Source organism: Penaeus monodon, unplaced genomic scaffold (assembly GCF_015228065.2).
Source record: "Penaeus monodon isolate SGIC_2016 unplaced genomic scaffold, NSTDA_Pmon_1 PmonScaffold_2271, whole genome shotgun sequence".
NCBI lineage: Eukaryota > Metazoa > Arthropoda > Malacostraca > Decapoda > Penaeidae > Penaeus > Penaeus monodon.
Window position 1 is genome coordinate 7,848 of NW_023652711.1, and position 11,664 is coordinate 19,511.

Below are 11,664 nucleotides of genomic sequence, written 5' to 3' on the forward strand. Positions count from 1 at the left end.
TCGTGGACGACGTTTGGCCAAGGCGTCGGGGCATTCGATTCAGCAAGCGGAGATGAATGCAGCTCGAGAAGCTCTCCTCAACTCCAAAGGTAGGAATCGGAGTGCTGGTTGTATTATTTGGTTATTGGAGGGGTTGATTTTCATTTCTATTTTGGAACTCTCGGTAAGAGACGTTTTAAGATTTACCATGTTAATTGTGGGAGGGGAAATTACTGGTAAAAGTACTTAGCAAGTGCTGCCATAGTATTTTTGTGATCATTAATCGTCGTTTGAGCTTTATTTAATTATTCATTATGCAGACGATTATTCTGCTAGGTTAAGTATTTATTAAAGGGTGCATTTCAGTGAAAGATATGTAGATTTAAATATTGCTATCGAAATATGTCCTTGGTTGTGGAATACCAGATTACAGAAGAGGGCCGGGTCTGGTTCGATATTTCTAGGCTTAACTCTTTGCTTTCAAGTTGTCTGTGGTTATTTGTCAAATTCTGTAGAGTATAATGTTGCAGTTTTCATCTACGGTGTACCTATTATGTTTGTGTGAATAATTGGTTTATTTGTTGTTCCACTTTTACATTCAATGGTTTAATTCTATTTCTCTTTTTTCTTCAACATTATTTTAATAGATTTGAGAATTGTGAAGTTTTCATGCTCTCCTCTCCGATTTCAGAGCTGTTCCCGCAGCTGGACCACCAACGTAGAGTTATCGAGAAGAGCGTCAAGATCCAGGGCGTCTCGAAACTTGGCTCGCCACACAGAGAGAGAGATCGGGGCAGAGACAAAGACCGGAGAGGGAGAGGTCCGGACGGGGATACAGAAGGGAGGAGGAAAGGCGAGGAGATAAGGAGCGCGGCAGAGAAAGGGAGAAGCTATGGGAGGAGAGGCACAAGGAAGGAGAAAGAAGCAGAGGTGGAGATAGTAGAGGCCGAGTGTTTGGGGAGAGGGATCAGCTGGCCGGAGACAGGGAGAGAGACAGCGAGAGGAATAAGGCGAACGAGAGGGACAAATTTAGCAGGGAAAGGGACAAGCCGGGTGGGGAGAGAGATAGACTAACAGGAGAGAGAGAGAGGCTACCAGGGGAGAGAGACAGACCGTACAGTGACCGAAGCAGAAGTACCGGAGAACCGGAAATACAAATTAATGTCAGACGAGGAGAGGAGATACAGATCAGATGCAGAAAAATTACACGACGACAGGGAGCCATCCGAAGAATCGAAATTGCGTACATGCACAAAGAGCATGTCAAGAGAAAATGCAGACTCGGACCGAAATCGAGAGAAGTACAAGAGCTACATGAGAATGCCATCTGCTGAGCACCACCTAAAACCAACCAGGAATTCCAGGAGCGATTCCAGTGCGAAGCCCTCGCGCCTCAGCTTGGTAATTTAGATATTTTCATTTCCAGATATGCCTTGTGATCATCCAAACATTCCTCGTCGAATGACAGTTCGGCTATCATGCTTGTCAGGGGTCTTTGCTTACAACGGTCATATTTATTGTTAAAAAAATGATTTGCTAGTCATGAATTAAGACCTCAGGATCGGTAACTTATTATTTTAAATGCTGAAATGCCTTTTGCTTAAAACAAAGAAATCCCATGATATTCTTGAGTATTGCCGAAGTCTGTAACCAGTGAATTTTGTGATACAATCAATCAAGCGACAAGTATTAAGGTTCTTAAAACAAGTTGTAAAATTAATGTCTTACAAGACGGTGTAGGGAGTATATTCTATTATTATTTATGTTACCTAAAACGTATGTGAATATGGCATAATACCTTGAATAGCATTTTTGTTCGTATTTGAAAATTTATGCTGAAACCGGTTTTATACTCTTATTTTAGATGCAATTAATTTTCTGAATGTCTTTTAAGTGTATGTTCAGTCTAATGTGTATGTGAAAGTGATTTTATAATGAATGTATTATAAATAAATATACATATTTTTAACCCTGTCAGAAGTTGGCTTGGTTGTTTGAAACGCGGTTTTCTTGGAGAAATTTACTTAATCTTCATTTCTTTTTTAGAATAACATGGTATGCATCAACAGTGTATAGAGGTGTATAGCTTTACATTTTGTATATCTCCTGACATCCCCCCCCCCCCAAATCACTTGCTTGTTGTTGTCGTGGGGGGGGGGGGCTTAGGAGATAGGGACTGAGGCCCAGTGTAGGGAATCACCCCTGCCTCGGTCCTCAGCCCTCCCCTCAACTAATTTTGCATGGCCTTTTCTTCTCTCCTTTTTCCTTTTCTTCGTCCCCTTGTTCTGTCCGCTTATCGTAATCGAGAACTCATTTTTGCCGTTTACGCCTCAATACTTTATCATAATGATCCATGCTCCCTTAACTCCTTCCCCTTCTAACAACTTTTACCTTATACTGTACCCCCATCAGCTCCCCTCTCTACCCTTTTCATTACCATACTAACCTCTAGTACTGTTCAACCTGTAACTTTCCCCAAATTAACTCATTCCTAATCTTTTTCGCTACTATACTTTACCATAGCGCCATATGACCTTTAATGACATATAACACTTCCTTACCTGGGGCCTTTGCCCCCAAGCCTCATGCTGTCGCTATATTTTGAATACGCCACTAATGACCTTAGATGTTGAAGCAAACGAAATTTTTCAATAAATGAACAAATGTCCCGACATGTTAGTCTCTTTTTTTATTTATATTTAGGTTTCATAAATTTCTTGGTTTTCTACACATTAAGAGCTCGCAAATACTTGCTATTGTGCGTAATGAAATTAATGGTTGTCTATGTATTTACTTCATAAGTTCAAATCTAATTTATGTAAAGTTAACAACTGTATTTTTGCTGGGAAAGTCCTCGTTTCTATTTTAGGTAGCAAATCAGAATCAAGTAGGAATCTTAATGTTCATATAGTGGTTTTCTCTAAAGTCATTAGCGGCATATTCAAAATACAGCAATAGGGTGGGGCTTAGGGACGAAGCCCCAGGTTAGGAAGTCAGTCTCTGTCTCTGTCTCTGTCTCTGTCTCTGTCTCTGTCTCTGTCTGTCTGTCTGTCTGTCTGTCTCTCTCTCTCTCTCTCTCTCTAAGGTGATGTTTGTGGATTTCCAGAATGGCCAAAAACAAATGTGACAGACACAAAAGGTCACACCATTATGACAAAGTATTGTGGCGAAAAGGATAAAATGAGTTAATGATTAGGATAAGTGGACAGAAGAAGGGATGAAGAAGACAAGGAATAGGAAAGGCAAAATTAGTTGAGGCAAGTGATTAGGTCCAAGGCAGGGGTGATCCTCTTTTACTTTAATTAAATAAAACTGATGCCTTTGAACATACATTTAACCAGTTTTGCACCCAATCTCCAGTTAACTTGAAAGGAGTCTACATCAGAACAATTGAAAATAATGAAAGTTGATTATTCAGTAACATTTGTATTCAGAACTATGACCATTTATTATTCACTTTTCCTGCGTCAGCATCTAAGGACATTAGCGGCGTATTCAAATTATAGTGATAGCGTGAGGCTTGGGAGCAACACCCCCAGGTAAGGAAGTGCCACATGACTTATAAGGTCATATGATGCTATGGTAAGGTTGAGTAACGAATAGAGTTAGGGATGAATTACAAGTTGTACAGTACTAGAGGGTACTATGGTAGTGAAAAGGGTAGAGAGAGGGAGCTGATGGGGTACAGTATATGATAAAGGCTGTCTGAATTGAGTGGGGAGCATTGTGTTGAAAACAGCAAATATGAGTATTGAAAAAAGAAAGGACAAGACAACTCCGTGCAAAATTAGTTGAGGTGAGGTCTGAGGTCTCCGTCTCCTAAGCCCCCTCACGACAACGAGCAAGGGATGGGGAGGGAACTATTTAGCTCCCTGTGAAGCTAAATGGAAGCCATATTTAGCCTTATTCCCACCCAATTTCTCCCATTTAACATTCTTAATCAATATAAAGTTTGAGTGGTTTGTCTTAAAATATCTTGTGCAGAACCCCCCCCCCCAAAAAAAAAAAAATTTTCACATGATACTCTGATATTCAGCCTATTTCAAATTTCTTTTTTGTTCAGTTGCCTTAACTCCTTAATCCTGTGTTCATGCGAGGTCGTAAGCACTCCATTAATATTCTACCACCTGCCATTATTTTGCATGGCATATCCAACAGTAACGTACCAATGCCCAATCATAGATTGTTACACTATTTGTCATGGCCAAACTAAACTTATCAAACCTCAACCTGACAGCTTAATTTTTGCTAAAACCCAGTAATAATTTTGGCACCACTATGCATAACAATTCCCAGTCAGTGGTTTGTTCTCTTATCCTGTGTACAATAATATTGTATAGTTTTCTGCTACTTTCTATATTAGTATTTATTGTTGTTTGATAATCCGAGATTCACTTTGTGCAATTGGAAAGTGCTCTCTTCCTTCAACTTTTGATATTCTGCCACTAGGCATTTTCTCGTGTTTCTTTATTTTTGTTACTGCAGTCCCTGTATCTTTTCTTAAATACTCCTATGATTTTAATAAACTAAAATGCAAAATTAATCATGCAATCACTTTCAAGTGAGGCTTTAGTTTTTCTACATCTATATACATCATGAAGACGAGATGTAATAAACATAAACAACTTATATATAATAAAATATTAAAAGGAAAAATATATTCACAGTACTTTCATGTAAGAGATACTAGAGGGGTATGCATATATTCACGTCAATATTTGAAGGAAATCTATCCTTCTGCTATCCAAATAAAGCCATATCCAGGAGTGCGCACATGCCTATTAAATAATGTCAAAGGTGGCTGAGCAACCAATTCCTCTTGCAAACTGGTTGTTTTGTCACTACTCGGGACATGCATAACAGTCATGCTTACTCTCTGGACATGGCTTATTGTATCAGTTCAGCAATACTATCAAGTTTATTTAAATAAAGAAATCAATATCTGAAATATACTTTAGTGTGTGGTCTCTAAAAACTCAATTCACTGAAGATCATCTGTATTGCTATCAATGAGTTACTATTTGCAGTTATTTTAAATGTTCCTTAGAAAACTTGGCTACTTCTATTTCTATGAGAACAATGTAACAAACCTCAATGATAATTATAACATTTGACTGCATATATTTCTTTAAATGTAAATATACTATAATTCTCAAAAGAAAACTTCAGTTTTGATTTTTGAATGTTTATGCAACACTGTGAAAATCAAGATTCACATATTGAATTTTTCTCTCACCGTCAATATTTACATTTAAAAAAGAATAAAAATAAATAAAATGAACAAGTAAAAAGAAAATTCAAATGTCCCATCACCTATCACTATTATAAAACACTAAAATCTTTTAAAATAAGCAAGAAGCCTACTACAAATTCTAATGGGGAAAATGAATAAGATATCCAGTTAAATGGATCGCTTTCTCTTATTTCATAGTGGGAATAAATGTTTTCTTCTACATTTGTTTAAGATATGTAAACTGAAATGTTGTCTTTGGAAAATATCATTAAAGGTTTCAATCACTGTCACTTGGTTGTAAGGGAGAGAAAGGATACGAGGCAGAAGAAAGGAAATAAAATTTAAAAGTGTAAAGTTACCAACAGTTTCTAAGATAAGTCTAGTTGAGCAAGACAGTTCTATGCGTGGCAGCATACTGTAAGTACTAGTTGGTGAGGCGAAGAGTACAGAATAGCCCCCCTTTTACCATTTTTTCTCCCAATTCCTAAAATCCAAAATATTATACATCCCAAAATGAAGTAGTTAACACTAACTTTTTTGGCAATGTATCTATATAGTAATAATAATAATGTTCATAAGTATAGATCTGCTATCTAAAAAAAACAAAGATGAATAAAAAATATCAAACTCAAAAATGCATTAATGACTGTTGTTTAAATATACCATACATACATTATCAAATGCCTAAATCAAATTTTCAGATAAAACTACAATAATTACAAAAACTGCCATTTTACCTGTAAGGTTTTTCAAGGTACATTAATACAGTCAAGAGCAGACAGCAGTATCATGTATCTTTAGGATTTCTCTTTATTGGGCTAAGCTTACTTTGTCTATCATAAGCTAGCTCATAAGGATTGCCCAAAATAACACAAAACTCCAGGAGACATTGAGTTTATTGCAATAAGACAACTACACAAGGTGTGTTTAACTTGCTGCTAAGAGTGTTGAGGGGGGGCGGGCCCCCCACTCGCTCTGGATCAGTATAAAAGCTGAGGGGTCTAAAAGAGTCCCATCCATTCAATATGTGGGGCCAATTAAAATTAAAAGACTGTGACGTAGGCGTGCCACGTGGGTGGTATGCAGGTGTGGTTTGTTGGGTGGGCCGAGCCAATATTGTAATTCCCTTGCCACACCCACTAGCTGCCACTGCCACGTGAAGCAACACGAAGCCTTCCCAGAGTTTTCCAACAGTGCGCTTTTCAACAGCGTAACAATGAGGGAACGATATCAAGTCATACACATGGTAAAATGCCACAATTACAATAACATATTGGAACCTCAAACTAGCCAGACAGCATACCATCAGGGCAGTGACAGTAGAGCATGGTGGCCAGGGTGCCTAACCCTTTCCCTGAAAATAACAAGGGAACAGGTAATGGGTGGGGTATTCTGTCGCCATGTGTCCCATAACATTGCAATGGCCCCAGTTTCCCCCAGGGTTTCCCCAGCAGCAAGTTGGCGCCCTGGCCAGCAGGCAGACAGCGTCACGGGTTACCCATGGCCTGGTCATTAATCTCTTCTCTATGGTTAGATTGGCAGGGTTCCCCATCATTTAACGCCTCTTGCACTTTGGTCACGCTCTTTTCATGTCAATGTAAACCTGTTTTTTATGTAAATGCCAGTAATAATGTCTTAGGCTTCAAAAATGTTCTTATATAGTGATCAGCATTACTTTCTATAGCATTTTCACAAGAGGGATATCTTCCAAAGGGTACACCCTCCTTTTCTTAAAAAGCTCATTTCTAACCCTACTCTGTAGTAGCTACAGGAAACCCATCAATCCTGAGCCAGTAAACCAAAAAAAATCATTTAACAACTAGAAGAGAGACTCATGTGCATTAACACACTTACTTTCCTTTAGTGGAGTAGTATCTTCTTGTTTTAAAATAAACAAGCACAGGTGCCCTTTCCCCAGTACCACTGAGTCCTTACTTAATTACAAGATACAAAAAATAAACCCAAAGAGTAACATATGCACCGTCCCATATGCATTTAACACTTCTAAAAGAAACCATACCCTCAATCATGTCTATGTTTCTAGCACAGCGTTGAAAGCTTTTCAAATAGAGGAAAATAAAGTTCACTCAACATTACGCACTTTGCCTTTCAATAGAGAAATAAACCACAAATTCAAACTGTTAAACCCACAGCAAATCTTGCCTCACCACTGGGTTTACATTTCATTACATTTTTTTTTTTTTCATTTCTGATATAAATCTTCTTCCAAAGATAAGAACTTTCTCGTCTTAAGAAAAAATAATGGTAATAAAAAAAAGAAAAAATAACTTTTTTGGATAATTAAAATGATCTTTTAAAATAAGGGAAAAAAAAATAAATTTAAACTTCGTCAACCCTCATGATACACGGGCCATTGAATACCACCTGCACTTTAGGACAGCTAAATGCCTCGCTTCGTTTTTCACAGAAGCCTCCGCAATCACATGAGGCTTCATTTTGGCTGGCCCTCAGCTGCTGTGGAGGGTGTAGCTGGGCACCTTGTCAACTGAAAGCTCCTCCTTGGTGGATGAAATTGACTCTGCTTGCTTGTCTTCTCCTTTCTTCTCTGATTTTCCAGCTGTGTAAGAAAATGGGTTTCTTAGTATATTTGTAGAATCAGAAACAAGTTCTAGCTAAAAATATCAAGCCTGGTCATATATATACCAAAGCTGCTATCATCATGATAATATTAATAATAACAGAAAATATAAAGTAATAGTAATAATAATAGCAACAATAACAATATTATCATTACAACAATAATACAGCAACTACTATATGGTGATATGAAAAGAACAGCTGAAAAGAAAGCATAAAGCACCAAAAGAGGGCTAACCTTCCCGATTGAAGAATGCCTGAGTGGTGCTCAAAGCATCTGCCCTCAACTTGGCCTGTTGGGCTGAGCTGGGGGGGTTGGAGCTCCTCTGCTGAGACTGCTGCTGCTGGCCCTGTGACTGGCCACGGCCACCACGATGACTGCCACTGCTGCCAGAGCCCTGGGCTGCTGGTGGCCGCTGAATGGGGCCAGGATTTGGATAGCGCGAGTTAGAGGCCATTCCAGGAGTTGGGCCACTCAGGGTTTGGGTGCCCATGGGCAACTGGCCACGCAGACCCATCACCATGCCTGAAGACCTTAAACTTCCACCCATCATCTGAGGAGAGTGGTTAGCAGTTGCAATTTTGTGAGATAAAGACAAAAAAGTGAAGAGCCTGATCTTTCACAAGTGATAACAAGAAAATTGATCCATTAATACTACCCATACATCACTAACAACCTTTCTACTTTTAACTGTCCTCTTAGATACATGTCCTCCTTAAACTTTATTCTCAAAGTCCCACCATGTTGTGTATATATAATTATTTTCCCAAGAATAAAGAAAAAATATCTGTAAAGTTTCTTCAGTCATACCTCTACTAATAGCATAAGGAAGATGCTAAGAAGTCAGTAGAGGGATGAAAAACACAAAAATAATACCACATGACCTCTCAAAATGAATGCAAATACTGGGGTTGAAGAAAGAAAGCTACTGCCCCTCACTTTGCAAATGTTAAACTCTACTTCTATATACTTCAAATAATACTTTTTGAAAACAAATCTAACAGCTGCTTCAAATTCCTGAAGACATTAATCAAATATACTAATTTAACCCTTGAACCCATTTCCTGACGGGTGGCATGTACGCACGTGCCATGGCATGGCAGGACTATCTGCCGGGGGCATGTATGTACATGCCATGGTGTATGTATGGAGATGCCAGTTATTTTTTGTTACAATCACGGCAAAATATTACTTTTCTGCCACTGAAAGTGTGATTAAGTCGTTTTTAACACTCATTTTTACATGGAAAAAAAAAAAAAAAAAAAAAAAAAAAAAAAAAAAAAAAAAAAAAAAAAAAAAAAAAAAAATCAACTCCATGATGCCGCACACTGCTTATTTTATTCAGACTATAGACTGAATAATGATCAACTATGGAGTCTATATAACAACAAAAATACCCTTCAGTCTCGATTCATCAGGAACTTTGGCAAGTAGAGACTTTAGAAAATAATGAAAACTGAAAATAAAAACTATCTTCGCATATTACGAAGAAAACGGCATGGGATGCTGGTATTGGCATGAGTGGTTCGCGCATGCTAGGGCGACGATATTAGCCCTCCGCAGTGAGGCCCAGGCCACTATGAATACTACCCGTCGGGAAAGGGTTTAATTACACTATCAGAAATCTCTGTCACTGACTCCAGAGGCTTCTGGTAACCGTCCTGCCATTGGCCTGGCAGTCCGTTACATGTATTTGGAACTTTCTACTCTGTGATGCCTATAGATGTACCCGGCACATTGAGTTGGTTTATTATGACTGCTATAGGCATGGCTTGGCAAATATGGGTTAAGGGTGCACAGACATCATTGGTGTCAGAAAATAAACCATTAAAAAAATGGCCTATTTCACTTCAATATCATCTAAGATCACTGTAGCAGGCACAGGAATCATTAGGGGCAGATGCCTGAGCAAAGTATGGCACAATGTATAATTAGGCTCCAAGAAGCCAAGCTCTAGCAAGTGCTTGATAATATCGTAATGACACTATCTTTGTATGGTAACCAAGCCAGGCTCCTTTTGGGCCCGAAAGTATGAGAAACAGGAGGGAAAAGGGTTGGAACAGTCCCCTTTTTTCACATTCCTAAATTTGTTAATTTTTTTTGCAACCCATCAATCAAGCAAAGAAAAAGACTTAGCAAGGCAAAGCTGTAGCAGCTGGAAAACATTAGGAAAGTTTAAGAGACCATGTGAGAATAAAAAGAAAGGGGACCAGTGCCTCTGTGAAATGACACCATCATTGCTAGCTGCTCTCCATTAAGGCAGAGCATATTTCAAAGGGGAGGAGGGGAGAGGAGAGGAGAAGAGAAGAGAGGAAAGAAGAGAGGAGAGATAAGATAAGAGAAAAAGAGAGAGAGAGAGAGAGAGAGAGAGAGAGAGAGAAGAGAGAGAGAGAGAGAGAGCAAAATTTTGTATATTAACTAATTATCACACCCCAAAAGAAATTACTGAAACATATTGAGCTTTTAGTGGCCCCTAAAATGCTAAATCAATAAATAGAAACCCTTTTTTAATCACACAAGTAGTAATGTTTGAAGTGAATGGGGAGGGACAGCATGAAGAACATCAATACCTCATGCACTTAGAATACCCGTAAAGGAATGAGAAAAGTCTATTACCTGTGTTGTATTCTGTACGTATATAAGCATTCCATTTGAGCTTTGGTGTGACAACCCAGGGGGAATGCCATCTTTCTGCTCTGAGTTTTGGGGTGAAGATATTTGTGGGTACCCCCAGACACTGTATTTCATACGGGTGCTGCAGCTGTTTTTTCACAGATGGGGATATACACCGGGCGTGTATAGAACACATTAGACCAAAAAATCTCCATGATCATATTTTGTAATAATTATTAGTGCGTACTAAAAACAATTTCTCACTGTAGAGGTATATCTTTAACAATATAGAAAAACACTGCAAAGACTGTTAACAACAGAGCAATTATAAAATTCTGCATCTTTTTGAAGTGAATAAACAAGGATAAAAAAATTAAATTAAAACTGTGTCATAATTCCATAAACTCACTTGAATTTGGGGAAAAAATGTTGAGAAAGGAATTCTGCCCACCCTGGGGCTTGGTGCTGGGGGGCAGATCCGATGTTGGGTCCAGGTTGCAACGACTTTAGGGGCTTGAGGAAAGGGGGGAGCACCTCGAAAGGTGAGCCCCATTGTGAGCTGAAGGCTCATACTAACCCAAAACCCTGCATTCCTACACCCGGGTCCAGGTTAACATTACCCAAAAACCTTTTAGGCCATAGGCTGAGGTGGAGTTTTTCAAGGTGGGTGTGCTTGCTGTTGCCTGCTGCTTGAAGGGGAGATCCAAGGCAGTGTAGAACCCTGCTGGCTGCTGTGGGCCTCCAGGGCCTGCTGGAGGGCGGGGTGGGCCCCTTGGGGGTCCAGCACCCTTATTTGAGTAGAAAAAACTTGGCTGCTGTATTTTTCTAAAAACAAATTCTGCCCCACCAGGGGGCGGACCACTGGATTTTAAGAGACCCATGGGGTGACTGGGGTCATTATATACAATTGCGAGGGGTAGGCACCTTGCAAAGCATTTTCCCAGGCCACTCTGCGGAAAAGGTGTCCCCCCGCCTTAGCCCAATGGTACCAAAAATTCTGCGTAAATTTCCAAAGTTTGTGAAGAGGGGGCACTGCTGATGACATTAGGGAGTTTTAAGCTGGGAAAATATCCACTTATTTTTTTCTGAGGTTGACTCGCCAAAACCCGCAGGCGTAAGCGGTATTGTGATAAATTGTTGTAAGAGATCCGTGGGGTTTTGATGGTGGGGGTGTTTTTCAAGAACATGGGCTGCTGACCAAATGGCATTCTTCCCAAACCTTGGCCAAGACCCCAAAGGG

At 39.4% G+C, this 11,664-nt stretch overlaps 1 protein-coding gene across 1 annotated transcript; it reads right to left on the minus strand.

Moving 5' to 3' along the window:
- Positions 1–7,600: 7,600 nt before the first annotated feature.
- Positions 7,601–10,977, minus strand: LOC119570175. The gene is made up of 5 exons (XM_037918022.1): positions 10,876–10,977; positions 10,689–10,765; positions 10,428–10,572; positions 8,049–8,364; positions 7,601–7,790 (listed from the first exon to the last, which is right to left on the minus strand). The coding sequence occupies exons 1-5, from the start codon at positions 10,975–10,977 to the stop codon at positions 7,681–7,683; spliced, it is 750 nt and encodes a 249-aa protein (XP_037773950.1). The 3' UTR covers positions 7,601–7,680.
- Between the last annotated feature and the right edge of the window lie 687 nt (positions 10,978–11,664).